General features: G+C 36.6%; 6 protein-coding genes and 3 non-coding genes across 9 annotated transcripts; 6 read left to right on the top strand and 3 right to left on the bottom strand.

Moving 5' to 3' along the window:
• Positions 1 to 417: 417 nt before the first annotated feature.
• On the bottom strand, positions 418 to 847 carry LOC26528616 (sarcotoxin-1C). The gene is made up of 2 exons (XM_015166685.3): positions 645 to 847; positions 418 to 581 (listed from the first exon to the last, which is right to left on the bottom strand). Exons 1-2 carry the CDS (start codon positions 741 to 743, stop codon positions 489 to 491), a joined length of 192 nt encoding a protein of 63 aa, XP_015022171.1. The 5' UTR covers positions 744 to 847; the 3' UTR covers positions 418 to 488.
• A 1,075-nt stretch (positions 848 to 1,922) lies between these two features.
• LOC6572993 (cecropin-2) lies at positions 1,923 to 2,320 on the bottom strand. The gene is made up of 2 exons (XM_015166686.3): positions 2,121 to 2,320; positions 1,923 to 2,061 (listed from the first exon to the last, which is right to left on the bottom strand). The coding sequence occupies exons 1-2, from the start codon at positions 2,217 to 2,219 to the stop codon at positions 1,969 to 1,971; spliced, it is 192 nt and encodes a 63-aa protein (XP_015022172.1). The 5' UTR covers positions 2,220 to 2,320; the 3' UTR covers positions 1,923 to 1,968.
• A 539-nt stretch (positions 2,321 to 2,859) lies between these two features.
• LOC26527232 (cecropin) lies at positions 2,860 to 3,276 on the bottom strand. The gene is made up of 2 exons (XM_015166687.3): positions 3,090 to 3,276; positions 2,860 to 3,026 (listed from the first exon to the last, which is right to left on the bottom strand). The coding sequence occupies exons 1-2, from the start codon at positions 3,186 to 3,188 to the stop codon at positions 2,898 to 2,900; spliced, it is 228 nt and encodes a 75-aa protein (XP_015022173.3). The 5' UTR covers positions 3,189 to 3,276; the 3' UTR covers positions 2,860 to 2,897.
• Positions 3,277 to 7,171: 3,895 nt separating this feature from the next.
• LOC26527735 (cecropin-1/3) lies at positions 7,172 to 7,580 on the top strand. The gene is made up of 2 exons (XM_015166689.3): positions 7,172 to 7,368; positions 7,432 to 7,580. Exons 1-2 carry the CDS (start codon positions 7,270 to 7,272, stop codon positions 7,522 to 7,524), a joined length of 192 nt encoding a protein of 63 aa, XP_015022175.1. The 5' UTR covers positions 7,172 to 7,269; the 3' UTR covers positions 7,525 to 7,580.
• Positions 7,581 to 8,577: 997 nt separating this feature from the next.
• On the top strand, positions 8,578 to 9,033 carry LOC26527855 (cecropin-2). Its single transcript, XM_015166690.3, has 2 exons — positions 8,578 to 8,772; positions 8,837 to 9,033. Exons 1-2 carry the CDS (start codon positions 8,674 to 8,676, stop codon positions 8,927 to 8,929), a joined length of 192 nt encoding a protein of 63 aa, XP_015022176.1. The 5' UTR covers positions 8,578 to 8,673; the 3' UTR covers positions 8,930 to 9,033.
• Positions 9,034 to 9,840: 807 nt separating this feature from the next.
• Positions 9,841 to 11,871, top strand: LOC6572994 (40S ribosomal protein S7). Its single transcript, XM_015166691.3, has 4 exons — positions 9,841 to 9,942; positions 10,245 to 10,412; positions 10,477 to 10,809; positions 11,629 to 11,871. Exons 2-4 carry the CDS (start codon positions 10,245 to 10,247, stop codon positions 11,710 to 11,712), a joined length of 585 nt encoding a protein of 194 aa, XP_015022177.1. The 5' UTR covers positions 9,841 to 9,942; the 3' UTR covers positions 11,713 to 11,871.
• On the top strand, positions 10,862 to 11,001 carry LOC6572995. Its single transcript, XR_047473.2, has one exon. It is a non-coding gene; the product is annotated as a small nucleolar RNA psi18S-1377 (small nucleolar RNA).
• Positions 11,020 to 11,162, top strand: LOC6572996. Its single transcript, XR_047474.1, has one exon. It is a non-coding gene; the product is annotated as a small nucleolar RNA psi18S-1377 (small nucleolar RNA).
• Positions 11,219 to 11,354, top strand: LOC6572997. The gene has a single exon (XR_047475.2). It is a non-coding gene; the product is annotated as a small nucleolar RNA psi18S-1377 (small nucleolar RNA).
• Positions 11,872 to 15,962: the final 4,091 nt, after the last annotated feature.

Raw genomic sequence — 15,962 nt, 5'->3', positions numbered from 1 at the left:
TTAGAACTCAAATTTTATTAAAATTGAGCGTAAATTGAATACTGTAAACTGAATCATTGGCGTATTTCCTGGAATTTACTCTTTGAGCGAAACCCTGTTTAGTTTGAAAATTAGTTCATTTTAATTAGTAATCATTGCGAAACAGGTTCCATAATAAAACTAAAGTGACTAATATAATGAACTTAATGTTAAAATCAAGTTTACCAAAAACAGTTGTAGAATATTCCTTTATTTTTATGAAACTCAAAACTCCAACTGATAAGTGACAAAGACCTGGTAGTGTATATATTTCAATATATGCTGCAATAAGATATTTTCATGTCGGAGTATGTGGATAGAGATGTGGTCAAGTGGCTACTACAGTTAATAATAAATCAATATTAATTTTGTTCTTTTTGTTTAATGTATTCACAGTATTTATTATAAAAGTCTTACAATTATGAAATAAATATAATTAAAAAATAAATAATAATAAATTCTATATACAATTAGCCCCTGGCTGTGGCCGCTACGTTCGCTGCTTGTTGAGCTATGCCCAAGACCTGAATGGTGGCATCTCGTGTGTGCTGGCCAATGCGTTCCTATGAGGATAAATCGTTAATAATTAATGTGATTCAATTTGATTTTAGTTGTTGGAGACTTACAATTTTTTTGCCAATCTTCTTCAGCCAACCAGCCTCGGATTGACCCACGCTCATTGCCAGGATGAGCGCAACAAAGATGAAGATCTTGTAAAAGTTCATGTTGAGGCTGTATTATTAAAGTATATTCCTTGGAAGTTGGGTGAAAAGACTTGAGGAGGTTGAGTAGCACTAGCTGCTGCTGCTGATGCCGAGTGACTGATGAATTGTGTAGTCAGCCAGCATCTCTTTTATAGCTCGTATGGGTCGACGCCACTGATAAGCTTCACATCTCAAAAAAGAACGGCGGCTGAACGCACGAGGGGATTTTATTTGGCGAAAAATCACACGATTCAAAACCAGGTCCGCCATGGGAACATGCGATGGTATGGTATGCTATATTTATGAAATATATCTATGAATCATTCAAGCAATAAAGTGTTTTTTAGTGTTTTTAAATGTGTAAATGTATATCCCATGAAAACAAATCAATTTAGAAAGACTATTAGTAAGATAAACATATTTTGCTCTCTCTCTCTTTTTCTCTCTCTCTATCTCTGTCATTCTCGCTTTCAATGATTCTGTCTCCCTTTCTTTCTCTCTATGTCTATCTCTCTCCCTCACTCACTCTCTGTCTCTCTCTCTCTTCTCAATTAGCCAATCGGAATTAAACTCTCGTGTCAATTGCTTTAATTTCGGGTATCCACTAGAGGGCTGCACGGCCGCCTTCATAACATAGCAAAATAAAGTCCACTCGTATTGAGACTAGATACTATCGACCTACCTATCTATAATATTTGAGAGCGTGACATAAAGGCAACAAATAATTAAGAGAAAAAATTAATAAATTTATGTTTTTCTAAATTTGAATAAATTAATCTATGTATCTATGGTGATAATATCATTGATTACGGATATATATTGTGTATATATAAATAAACATATATACGTATACATGAATGTAAAAATATGTATATAACGAGTGCAAGGAAAGTGATGCTAAGACTGAATTCAATTGCATCTACATTAGTTGCCATATAAAAGGCGACGAGGTGCTGAGCAACGCTAGCTCATCACTATAGTAAGCATGGAATTTATGGAATGATCATGCACTAGAATGCATTGAGCTTAGTTGAGTTTGTCCAGGAAGCTCAAGGCCGCAATATGAGCAAATAAATACTTAATAAATGCCTTTTGGAAGGTGCTACAGAGAAAATTAAATGTCATTGGTTGTTTATTTTTATATATATATATATATATATATATATATATTTATAGTATTTATTATTTAAAGTCTTAGAATAATAAAATAAATAAGAATTTTTATTGAATAATAAGAAACGTTGCATTAGCCCCTGGCTGTGGCAGCCACGTTCGCAGCCTGCTGGGCAATGCCCAAGCCCTGAATGGTGGCATCTCGTGTGTGCTGGCCAACACGTTCCTTTAAAGACAGATATTTTAATAAATATTTTGTTTTGATTTTAGTTGTTAGAGACTTACAATTTTCTTGCCAATCTTCTTCAGCCAACCAGCCTCAGATTGACCCATGCTGATGGCCAGGATGAGGGCAACAAAGGTGAAGATCTTGTAGAAGTTCATGTTGAAGTTGTAGTATTGATGTATATTCCTTGGAAACTGGGAGTTAAGACTTGAGTTGTAGGTGCTGCTGCTGCTGCTGCTGATGCTGAGTGACTGATGAATTGTGTAGTCAGCCAGCGTCGCTTTTATAGCTCGCGTTATCTATACAGGCGCTGATAAGCTCTTAGGTAAAACACGGAACAGTGAATGGATGGATGAATTAGGGGATTTTTCGACGTGAAAAACACCCGGTTTAAATCCAATTCTGTTGTCACAAGCTCAATATGTAAGCTTCGTATGGTATTTATGTATTTGTAAATCATTTAAACAATAAAGTATTATTAGATTGTCAAATAAATCTGTATTCCATACAAGCTGTAAATTCAGATTGATTATTGTGAAGTCAAAAATATATTGAGTAATTCGCAAATTGAAAACATTTTCAATCAAAGTTCAGTCTCGTGACTTTATACGCTGTGCTTTATGAGAAGTTCAAGTGCTCGAGTGGAGTAAAAAAGGTTAAGCGAATATAAATAATTTTAGTTCAGCATTCGATTTTCTTCATATCCACTTTCAATTATCGTATTTAGATTCCATTCACCGCAGATCAAAAGTCAGACCATTGGTATACAGACCATACAGAGCGAGGTACTAAAATTAATAACAAGCTTACTTTTCTTTTTATTGTTTCTACAGTGTTTAATATGCTCTTAATGTAGCGGGTTGTCCATTTCTTGGTTTAATTACACTGACCACTGTATTGGTTACCTCTTTAATCTTTTCCCAGCCAGCGACGTAGATATTTTTAATAGACTGTCCAATATTTTTCTATAAAAATAAACCATTGATAAGTAAGTTGTTTTGATTTGATTTAAACTGTTGGATACCTACAATTTCAGTGACAGTCGTATTAGCAAGACCAGCCTCGGATTGACTCATGCTGATGGCCAGGATGAGAGCAACAATGATGAAGATATTGTTGAGCTTCATATTGGTCTTTGGCGTATAGAAATATTCCGTGTACTATGAAAGTTGTGACTTGAACTAGACACAAGTCACAATATATGTGCCTTAAAAACTAAAACCTTTGCCATCAGTTAGGTGCTTTGAAAATCTATTTGGACCGTCAAATGTGTCTAATTACTAGTAATCCAATTAAATTTATCTGAGCATGGCATAACGAAATAGACCGAAAATTCTCAATTCACATTCTCTTTTTCTCTTTCAATCTATTGATCGAACTGGCATAGGAATGCGCTGTGATCGGGTTACAACCAAACATTTTCGTCATGTCATCAAGACAACGGGGAATAATAAAATTATAAACAGAAAAATCAGTTTTTGCATTTTGACGTCTTAAAAGTGCATACAAAAGGCATTTCTACAATAATTATTAATGGATTCGGAATAGGTTTAACCTTTGACAACTTCTTTCGTAACTCGCTGAGCAATATTGCAACCTTGGAGGGTGGCATCTTGATATGTTGACTAGCATGTTTCTTTAAAGTTACATACATATATGTATATTCATAAGTAATTTGCTTTAATTTGATTTTGTTTCTTAGAGACTTACTATTTTCTTGCCAAGATCATCCAGCCAATTAGCTGTGGATTGACCCACGCTGAGGGCCAGGATGAGCGCAACGAAGATGAAGACCTTCAAGTTCATATTTAATTTTCCGTGGAATCTAAAAGTTGAGACTAGAGTTATAGATGATGGTACTGAGCCAATGACCAAAAAATAAGTCCCAATGCATGTATGTATAATTTAATATATATATTTTATTTGTTTGCAGCTTGAGATTCAACTAACGCTATTAAGAACGCCAAATGTGACTAATTAATGCAAAGTAAAATCAAATTTATTCAAAGTTGTACGCTAAATTCAAGCATGGCTTGGACAAGTAGGTTGTCCAATAGAATTACTAGGTATTTCTATACATTGTCTCCTTCTCTCTGACATAATCGAATACAAACAGTTGTGTTTAAACTAAATATTCATGTAATTGAAGCTGTGAGATTTCGGAAAATAGTGTTTATGAGAGTCAATGATGGAAAACAAATCATAGTAAATGTGTATTTCAGTTAAAAGATGGAACCCTATTAAAAACGCCAATTGTGACGAATTACTGTAAAGCAAAATCATATTTATTCGACTTAGTAAACAAATGTCAAGCCTGACATAACAAAGCTTTGCCAAGTAGTTTGTCCAACGGAAATTCTATATATTCTCTCTCACCTAATTAGCCAGACTGATTGAACTGTCATACAAATGCGCTTCGATCGGGTAACCACCAAACATGTTTGTCATGCCAGCAAAACAGCTAAAAATTGGGTGAAATACAAATTTCTACTATAAATTGAGTTTATGAATGAAATTTGTTCGTGGGTTTTTCAGAGAATACAATTCTTGAATTCTGACTACAACTGGGGAATACTTGTATGTAGTATATATGAATATGTCGCTGATCCGATCGGGCTGCCGATAATGATAATGACGGATCACTTGAGCGAGCAAACACGCACGTCATAAAGAATCAGTAAAAGCAGGTTTTTTGTTTGAGCTTGCCTTTTGCTTTTGCTTTTGTTATATTCGCTGATTGCTGCTGTTGTTGTTGTTGGTGTTTCTCTCTTTGTCGGCGTTGCCATCGCGCTTTATCAGCGCATCAGCCCCAGTTATCAGCTAAATTCGCTGATTGCTCTGCTCTTCTGTGTTTTCTAGAAGAACTGTGTACTGTGAATCCCAAATGGTTCGATTGACAGAAAAATTCCCCGCATCAGCCTACAGATAGCACCTAAGTAAACCTCTACAAGTTCACTACAAAAAGCTACCTGATTAATATGGAGCTAAAAAAGTGCAAACATACTAAACAATATATGTATGTATATGTAGTGTATCCATATTTGTACACATGTTAAGCACCACTTAATTGCAGCTACAGTCTGTGCTTGTATAAGAAGGTCACAATGGCTTGTTTTTTATGCACTTGAATTTAGTTGACTTAGACGTTAGAGTGCATTTAATGAATAGTATATCTGAAAGTTCTTGGATCTTCCTTATGACTAAGCCCAATTTACGTTTGACTATGCCAATTGCAACAACTTTATGATATTTGGTTAACTCATCTTCTCATCTTGTATTATCACTTAACTGCAGCTTTATAGACTATTAAGTGGGCTGCCCTAATTATACTCAGTTTCACTGCGAAATTTTCTTATCAGTTAGCAAGAGAAATGCCGTTTTATTATATATATGTATATATATTTCTACGAATGTTATATGGACTAAAAATAATATAAAGTTTAATTTTAAATCAACATGAATATTATTGTTGTTTTCGTGTTCTCTCTCTTCTTACACAGTATGACAAAAATAACTCGACTAAGGTATAATATTGAAAGCTCTTCTTCTTTATCTTAAGAAGATTTGGCTTACCTTTAAGTTGGTTTAAAATTATGTATGTGTAAAACTTTTAATATTATTAGAGAGGGGTTTTCAGTTTTTTAATCTAAAAAAATACTTCTTTGGAATCAAGAAAGTTTTATCAAGTAAATATATTATAAAACGAATCAACGAGCTGGAAATAAAGTAGACTCTCTTGATTTCCACATATTCCAATTTCTATCCTAACTGGTACAACTTCATATCTCATTGTATCTCTGTATATCTCATTGTCATACCGGTGCCTAACGCCCATTATTTTCATCAGGCCACAAAAAAAACATCTGCAACTTTCATATGACCCTCTCCCATTTTATGCAAATAGCTGGCAACAAATAAAAACCAGTTGCATTTATTGTCTTATTTACGCTTCTCTGGGCGCTCAAAGTCTTTAACAGGGACATGAACAGCATTAAGTCAAACTGTGCAGCTGGATCGCAGTCAGAGTCGCCGTCGGAGTCGGAGTCGATGTTTTCTCTAGGCTTTGGGGCTGTTATGACAGAGGCAGAGCTCTGGATGTTGCTTGTGCCTGTCACTCAGCGGTTAATTCGAGCGATTTTATTTACATTTTAGCAACAGGCCGCAGCAGAAACAGCAGAAAACCGGAAAGGAAATGAAGGGAATGGAAAGGGGAGAAGGCAGTAGAGAGAGCCGCGTTGCCTTGGAAATGCTTTGAGTTTGATTTTGGCGAAAGTCAAGACCGAAGCGTTTTTACTTGTTAAGGAAATTAGTGGCATATCCTGACAGTGGGCACATCCTGCTGCTGATGTCCCATGCTGCCCACTGTTGACTTAATTCATTGTCCTTGTCTTTGACTCGGTGGTTGATATAGTACAAGAGCCGCTGCCACGCCCACACGACCAATAATACTAATGGCAGACGAGTACAGTTGCATCACTAGTAAACAGAAGAATTCCAATTGGATAAAAACACATATCCACAGCTGAGCAAACAACACGATTCTTATTAAAAGTGCGCATATAAGAAAATAAGTATGTTGAATAAGAATACGATTTCTATTACAAATTATTTGAAACTTTCACAGCTTCAAGTAAAAGTCAAAGTCAAATTTCTACTGGATTTTTCCAATTTTAGTTTTCATTTTGACTATTAACTTGGGCCTAATGTGAATGCACTAGGTTAGGGAATTCAAAATTAATGAAGAATTGATTAAATAGTATTATTATGGTTATTGTTATAATTATAATTGTTAATATATTTAATAGCTTATGCAGCCTTAGTAAGGCTACAAACTAGAAAATTTATTTTCCTAAGAATCTAATATAATAAGGCAACATAACTCTAGCTCAATATATTTTTCAATAGCGCACAGGTTTAAAATTTGTATACCTTGTCTTTCTTTCATTTTTTTTTCTTTAATTCTGGAATATTTACCTGCGGGAACACAAATACTGAACACACCTCACATTGCTCTGTTTACCAAACAAATTCCCCGCCGTATTGTTGCGTGGAGAGAGTTATCAGCCACGTCGACCCAAACGAGCTATAAAAGAAACTCCGGCTGGCTGCACAATCCATCAGTCACTCAGCATCAGTAGCAAAAGCTACAGCTAAAACTCAAAACTCCTTTAAAACGAAATAGAATATTTCTATATACCACGCTTCATTATGAACTTCTACAAGGTCTTCATCTTCGTTGCCCTCATCCTGGCCATCAGCATGGGTCAATCCGAGGCTGGTTGGCTGAAGAAGATTGGCAAGAGAATTGTAAGTTTCTAATAACTATAATCAACTTGCAACATATTATTTATTACCGAATTATCCTTATAGGAACGCATTGGCCAGAACACACGAGATGCCACCATCCAGGGCTTGGGTATAGCTCAACAGGCAGCAAACGTCGCGGCTACAGCCAGGGGCTAAACCTATATAAAATTTCAGATTATTGAGTTTAAAAATATATTTTCATTACCTTTTAAGACTTTTATAAATAAATATTTAAAGTACAAACATAAACCACAGATCTTCTTATTGACTGTAGTACCTACTTGAGCTTCTCTCTATATACATATTATGCAATACACATTTTGTACATTGTCTATTTGCTCAACTGGAGCTTTCTATAAAGATTGAATTTGCCTTAGTTTATTCACATAGCTCAGTCTGTGGCTCTTAGTTGCGGCAGAGCCCAAAACACAGCTAACTGAAGTAACGAAGCGTTAATTTGGCGTGTCCCCCTTCTATTCGGATCTTATAGTACTGCGGGTGGCATGCTCCAGCGTCAACTTAATTGTAAGCTCCTTCATTATTCTAACGCGTTTTAACTTTTACTTTATTTATTATTCATAAATATACACACTTGATACAAATATACATACACATTATAGAATAATATATTTTAATAAAATGATGACTCCTAAGGACTTAATGCACATTTTGAGGAAGAAAAACATTTATGTACATATTTGTTGTACAAATTTTTATTTCTTTCAGTTATGTCGTTTTATTATGTTATGTTGGCAAACATGCTTGGTGAATACCCGATAAAAAACAATTGATATGACCGTTCAATCAGAGGAGCTAATAGGGAGAGAGGGAAACACCCGAATTTTTGGCAACCTTTATTGATTTTTTTTTGTTTGCAATTTTTCAATACCTCAACATTTTTCTACCCAACAAAAAAACTCGCTGATGACAGTTTATTATTAAAAAAAAATATTTTTTTTTTTTGAGAATGTAAATTTATTTAATGTATATAAAAATGCTTAATTGTTTCTATGAATCATGCATACATTTCTTATACGTAGTCTTTCCTACCATATACGCTTTGTTACAAACAGACTTGGATTTTGTCAGTGTACTTTTTCACCAAACAAAATCCCCGAGAGCGTTCAGTCGTTGTTCTTTTCGAGATGCGAGGCTTATCAGCGACATCGACCCATACGAGCTATAAAAGCGACGCTGACTGTCTACTCAATACATCAGTCACTCACCATCAGCCGCAGCAGCTCAACCTACTCAAGTCTTAACTCCCAGATTCCAAGGAATATACAACAATACTACAACCTCAACATGAACTTCTACAAGGTCTTCATCTTTGTTGCTCTTATCCTGGCCATCAGCATGGGTCAATCCGAGGCTGGTTGGCTGAAGAAGATTGGCAAGAAAATTGTAAGTCTCCAACAACTAAAATCAAATCAAAATATAGTACTCATAAAAATATGTATCTTTAAAGGAACGTGTTGGCCAACACACACGAGATGCCACCATCCAGGGCTTGGGCATCGCTCAGCAGGCTGCGAACGTAGCCGCCACAGCCAGGGGCTAAACCTATAAAGAATTCCTTAATTATTGTAGAAATTATGTACATATATTTATTTCATTATCATAAGACATTTTTAATAAACTTATAATAAAATCAAAAAACGATAACTAATAATTTATTTATCATGGCTATTAGCTATACTCCTAGATCCTAGACTAGTGGGCTATGCAGTAAGATTTTATAGTGATAATATTAGTAATAATATTATTAATATAATATTAATATAAGCAAATAATAATGTAATAAAAATAATATTTGTTTGCACTTTCATATACTTATATTACTTAGTTATTAGAGAAATTTTTTATTAAGTGGATTATCTTTTTTCGCAAACATTCGCTTGATAAACTTTACAAGAGAATTGAATGAGTTTTGTAGGAAGTGCGCTTCGGATTGATCCATGTAGATGAGCAGCAAGAAGGAGCACAGGCCGAGAATAGTGACGTAGTTCATTTTGCGCTCTGGCTGGAGTTGCTCCTTATATTGAATTGAAATTTATTTATATAAGGCTAATTCACATCAAGTTTTCAGTTCAATAGCCTTTTGAAAAGTATGTAAGCTTCAAAATATCTTGGATTTTTATAGCAAAAATTTAGTTAGAAGCCAGCAACTTTATTTGATAAACAGACAACAGCTGCCTTAACTAACAAATGTTTGGATAAGCATATAAAATGCCATTTAATTGACAGCTGTTTTTTAAATTTTAATAAAAAGAATGCATTCAAATTTATACTTATTGAGATTGTAAAATTTAACTTAAACAAATTATTTCATATAAATTTTATATTTTTCCATTCATTACATTACATTTGCTTTTGTTAATTTCAAAAATCTTTATTTAAATACATAAATTCAAAAGTAATTTAATTGCACGTGAGCGCCATCTAGTGGGCTTGCGCACAACCTAACCGTCTGCCGCTAGCTTCATGTGGAAAGCAACCCTGCGCATCGATGACGTTTTGCACAGTTCAGTGTCAAATCGACGACTTCCTTTCCTGTCAAAATAGTCGACAAAGGTTGGTGTACATTTTCTGTGAATGCTTTGAAAAAGCCGAAAAACCGGCACAACATGCAATGCAAAGCCAAAAATGAATGGTAAAACAAGTCAATCAAATGCTGCCAACGAAATTGGCTTAAGTTGCTAAGTGAAAACCATTGAAACCAAGTCGATGCTCAGTGATTTGCTAAAAGGTTAAAGGCAACTGAGTGAAATGAACAATTGAAGTATTGGCTGGGCAGCGGTCTTGTTGTGTGTTGCCGTTTTTCGCAGCAGTGAATCATAATAATATACTAAGCGACTCTTTTCATTCACTTACAGATGGCTATCGGCTCTAAAATTATTAAGCCCGGCGGCGCGGACCCCGATGATTTCGAGAAGTCGATCGCCCAGGCGCTCGTTGAGTTGGAGGCCAACAGCGACCTGAAGCCCTACCTGCGCGATTTGCACATTACTCGTGCACGCGAGATTGAGTTTGGCAGCAAGAAGGTGAGTTTTGCTTGTTTGTGTTTATATTTGAAATAATTGTTTTCTTTTCCATGTGTGTGTGTAGGCCGTCATCATCTACGTGCCCATTCCACAGCAGAAGGTGTTCCAGAAGATCCAGATCATTTTGGTGCGCGAACTGGAGAAGAAATTCTCTGGCAAGCATGTTGTCGTCATTGGCGAGCGCAAGATTCTGCCCAAGCCAACGCGCAAGGCGCGCAACCCACTGAAACAGAAGCGTCCACGCTCGCGCACTCTGACCGCTGTGTACGATGCCATTCTGGAGGATCTGGTATTCCCCGCCGAGATCGTTGGCAAGCGCGTCCGCGTCAAGCTTGACGGCTCTCAGCTGGTCAAGGTGCACCTGGACAAGAACCAGCAGACCACCATCGAACACAAAGTAAGCATTTTACTGATTTATAAGCGAGTTGAAATAAAACTTAATTTGTATGTTGTCCCCGTGTTATTTGCGGCACGTTCATCAAGCGCCGTGATTGTCAAAGGGGACACATATCAAATTAGCCAATAACTCGTTATTGTGCTCCATTCACGCATTCCTGCGGGCGCACATCTCCATATATTGGCCACATTTTCAGTATTGTTTACATTACCGTTCTTGTGTTATTCGCTGAATTTGTACTCCCATTCAGCGATTGTCAAACAGAACGCACAGAAAATTCCAAGTCAGCGGAATCCACATTGTTGAGCCTATATACAACAAGGCTTCTACATTACTAATTCCTGGCCACATTCTATTTAATTATTTGTTCACCTATGATCTAAGCTGTTTATCATTATCGACCTCCCTCCCGTTCTTGTGTTATTCGCTGAATTAGCATTATCATTCAGTGATTGTCAAACAGAACGCATAGCAAATTCCAATTATCCACGTTGTTGAGCCTATCTATTCAAAGGCTTTTACAATACTAATCACTGGATACAGCTTACTCCTAAACTATATTTTCTATGTATATTGTTTTATGTACTTTCTTGAAATTTCCCCCCGCCTATTTGCCTCCCGAGCGCTGTTTTTGTGCCTGGTGCCTCGGGACTTCCTATTTCGGCGGCAAATCAAAAAGACCTACTCAGCGCGTCATTGCTGCAATGCATCATGCTGTAGCAATATGCTGAGCCGTTTAACACTTGTCTAATGCTCTCAGTTATAAATGTTTTATCTATAAAAATGATTGCTAATTTCTATTCGCTCTCTCTCCCTCAGGTTGATACCTTCACATCGGTCTACAAGAAGCTTACCGGCCGCGATGTTACCTTTGAATTCCCAGACAACTACCTGAATGTCTAAGAGTGTTTTCCACTGGCAATGTCGTCGTCGCCGTTGCGCTGTCGTTTAGTTTCAACAAAAGGAATTCTGTCGTACAGAAGTTATTTTTAACATGCAAATGAGCTGAAAGAACGCGCGACGTCAACTAAATAAAATCAGTAAACATTTTTAAAAATTTAATTAATGAATTGATATTTTGATTTTCGTTGCACTGGATACGATTGAACGTGTATTAGATTAACTGCTGAAACATGAATTGTAATTTAATCTTGTATGGAGAGAGCGTCTCATTATAAGGATAATTTATAATTCCTATTTTCATTTACACACATCAAAGTGGGCGTGGCGTACATGTGTGATTAAAGGACGTTCGATAAATTAGAAGCCAACGCCTTGCGTGGAATATCCTTTTGAGCGTCGCTCGCGCATTTCCCCAGGCTACGCGGCGTTGCATATGTCTGACTGGGAGGCCTTTAATTAAAAAGTGTATTTATTGGATTCACTTTGTAACTGTTCTCGTTTGATATATACCCCAGCCAACGCACACACACGCTTACACGCATTTGTGGCAGCGATGCGTGAGATCCTTTTGCCACACATGTGCGAAAAGGGGTTAATCCTGCGGCCGACTAGGTCTACTTTTCCACTCGACTCGGCTCATTTACATGCGCCGCTTGTAATTACAGGACCTGTGGGAATCGGTAATAAATATTTGGAATAATCACGTGTGTGACATCCAAGAGAAGGGGTTCGTGTGGGAGGGGTGGGTCTTTGTGGAGGGAGTGGGAGTTGACAGGCAAAAGGATTAATGATTTATGCCAAGACAATGAATCCAAACAAGTGTACTAAATACCAACATTTATGATTAAACGCAGATGTTGTATGTTAATTAAATTCACTTTTGTATTTTAACCCTTTTTGTGAGGAATTACATCTATAACTGACTTTGGTGATTGTTAAATAATATAATTATGTAAGTACTGGAAAATGAGCGAGAAGTTCTCTTAACAGTATTTGTCAATGTAGAACAGCATCAAAATGTCATATTTTCTACTTAATATTAGATTTATCTCATTATTAGTATTTACTAAATTTTCTGCAAGGCCCAAAAGAGCTTTCTAAACAAATCTGAATTTTAAGAAATTTAATGTATATGAGTTCTCTCTTCCTTTTTGTAGTAACTGTAAACTACCTTAAGTAACTAACTTTCATTTAGAATTTTTTAAATGATTAAAATAGTGTTTTAAAATCCTTCTAAACCACTTCCTTAAGTTATTATATAGTTATTTAAGATTGTCAAGATATTTTAATTTATTCTTTTAAAACTATTTACAATTACTTTAATATATTTTATATGTTCTATATATATTATCCATGATATACTATTATTTGCGGGCAATCCGAGATATTGGTTTGTAGCTTGACTTAGTTAAAATTCGCCGCATTCCATTGCCTCATTGGTGTGTGTCTTAACTAACCCAATCAAACACACCACATTGGTGGTTGCTTTTACTTAGACGAATAGCCGGAACAACAACCACAATAGCAATTTGAGTTATTTAAATGTTTAGACTGGAAAGCACTATGTGTCAATTCTAAATTTTTTGATATTTTTATATTTTTTTAAATTTATCATAATTGTAAGATCGATCGAGAAGTTGTATTCTCAATATAAATATTAACATTTGCAATTTTAGCGCATAGCCTTAATTTCGGAAATTTTTCGTGTCTCCAGGTTACAGACAAAAAACTGCAGACCACAACAAACCGAATTGATTGCTATTTTGATATTCGATTTAAGTCAACATCAAATCACGCAATACAACAATTTTGAAATGAATTACAGCAAATGCCGCGCATTAATGTTCTAGCTAAAATGGACAGTGGAGCCATGCTTGAACGAACCAACGGGATTAAAGCTTGTTGTGTGAATCAGAGCTGTGGTAAAAATTTGGGAACAAATGTGTATTGAGAAAAAAGAGGAAAACAAATTTAAAGAACATTTTATAGTTTTACATATGTTTAACTAATTAAATTTTGTATATGGTAGAATCCGGCTATAACTACTCCGCTTAAAGCGTCTGTACGGTTATAGCGACGAAATTTCTGATCCCCAGACAAACTTTTATGAACAAACTAATTTATTTGGATATTTTTAGCAATAATTTTGAAATCATATAAAATTGATCTGGAACTTAAAGCTGATGCAGAGTCTCCACTGTACCAACTGACAACAGAAGCCCAACGTCCAGGGACATGGTAGAACACGGGTTTGCCCACGCAATTAAAAAGGTATCCCGGCCACAACATTTTGTGTTACCTTCGCTGTTGTTGTTGTTGTTAATTTCTGTTGTAGTTGGGTGTTTTGATTGATAGTCTAGCAGACAGATAGGCGTATATACTCTGTAGCATTCGATTAGTGCTGTACGCCATTACAATTGGACGACGGACGATGGTTATCGAGCGCACGGCAGGCAAATGACCCCCAACGGGTCAAATCAATTATTCATGTTTGCCCAATTGTGCGGCTGCCATATTATTTAACATCCAGTTTATCGCCAGCTTTATCAGCTGGACTAACTTGGCCGGCTTAGCCTTGGCAAAACGGAGGCGGTATTGGTGACGCATGCGCCTTGACTTTGATAAGCCAAACATCAATTAGAAGTCCACACACATACATACGCCCACACACGTACACCCACACACATTAATACTTATGTAAATTTCCAGCCACTTTCTATGTTAATTTTATTTGGAGCAAAAATATTTATGGCACTCATCCAGTACGAGTTGTCCTTCAGCTATTATCCTGTTTGTTCTGTGGAAGCGAGGGAGGCGGGGCAGGCCTGGGTGGGCTTGAATTATTGACTCACAATTGTGTGAAAATTATGTCATCACATGTTGCTGTTATTGGCAATGGGCGTGCCATGACTCATCTCTGGGTTGCAAGTGCCGAGACTGCACTACTCCATACAGACACAGCCCAATATTCCCTACATATATACCCTACAGAGCCTATATAGAGTGACTAATCTTATCGTCTTATCATTGGGAGGCCCAATTAGTACACTCCTATCGCATGTTTATACCACTGCACAGCTGTGTCAATAGTGTCCACTTTGCTGTGAGGTCTCTGCTCATACCTAAACGAGGTGACCCAGGAATGGGGCGTGGGACGTGGAGTGTAGGGGTTGAGTGTACGCCCATGGTCTGGCCTAAGAGAACTGCAGTGTTACAACGTGCCTTAAGAGGCATAAAAGTATTTGATTACACATTTAAATAGAAATGAATTAATTCAACGGGAGTAGCTGACTGTGTAATACTCTGTAATCAAAAGCTGTTACTAATATGCTACATAAATATCATGATATCAACCCTCGCTCCAATTCTAATATAAGCACGAAAACTAATATCCCCCTTTGCACAGTGTGCAGTGAAGTGTCTCAAAGCGAATGTTGAGTAGACAAAAAAAAAAATAAAATAAAATAAACAATTAAAATCCGTAAGCTTCATTCCTGCCTGCCAAATGCCGAAACTAAACACTTTTGAATTTTGTTTTGTTTTGCTCGATAAGCGTAAAGATACAGCCATTGATCATGGATACACACACACACACACTCGCACACTCGCTAGCTTTGCAACTGTGTAGACTCTACATACATACATTAGTGTAGAGTTGCGCGCTCAGCGTATTCTATATTTATCAGCACGTTGCCATTGGATCATCATTCGCTGCGTTGGCCTACGCCCCCCGCCCCCCAGACACGAGCAAACCGGTTCATAGCAATTTACATATGTTTTTTTTTTCTCATTTCTTAAATTTACATCTTCTATTCATAAATTTATCGTTTTTAAATTTGAATTTGAAGGCTGAGAGAGCACGGAATATGTGAGCTACAAACCTTTCGAACTTGCTCTTATGCTCTGCATTTAAAGATTTTAAAAACTTTTTTACAATATCTGCTTAGGTTCGCTGTGTGTAAACATTTCTTAACTACTTGCCTATGAGCGGCTTATCAGCATTTAACAATTTATTATTTAACACTCCACAGAGATAAACAGCAGCGCAGCTCTTCCGTTTCATTAGCGTCTGGTTTGGTCGTTTTATTTGTATATGATATGAAAGAAACGAAATTTGAAAAAAGCCACAGTCGACGACCACGCGCTACGCATGTGTTGCTAGTCTCTCCACCTAACGATATCTGTGCTCTCCCTCCCACAGACGACAGGGGACACATTCCGCAGACTGCCCAGACGCAGGCGAAGCGCAC

Source organism: Drosophila mojavensis, unplaced genomic scaffold (genome assembly GCF_018153725.1).
Source record: "Drosophila mojavensis isolate 15081-1352.22 unplaced genomic scaffold, ASM1815372v1 contig_16, whole genome shotgun sequence".
Classification (NCBI taxonomy): domain Eukaryota; kingdom Metazoa; phylum Arthropoda; class Insecta; order Diptera; family Drosophilidae; genus Drosophila; species Drosophila mojavensis.
Note: the sequence above shows the minus strand (reverse complement) of the source record. Positions and strands in the feature narration are given on the sequence as shown.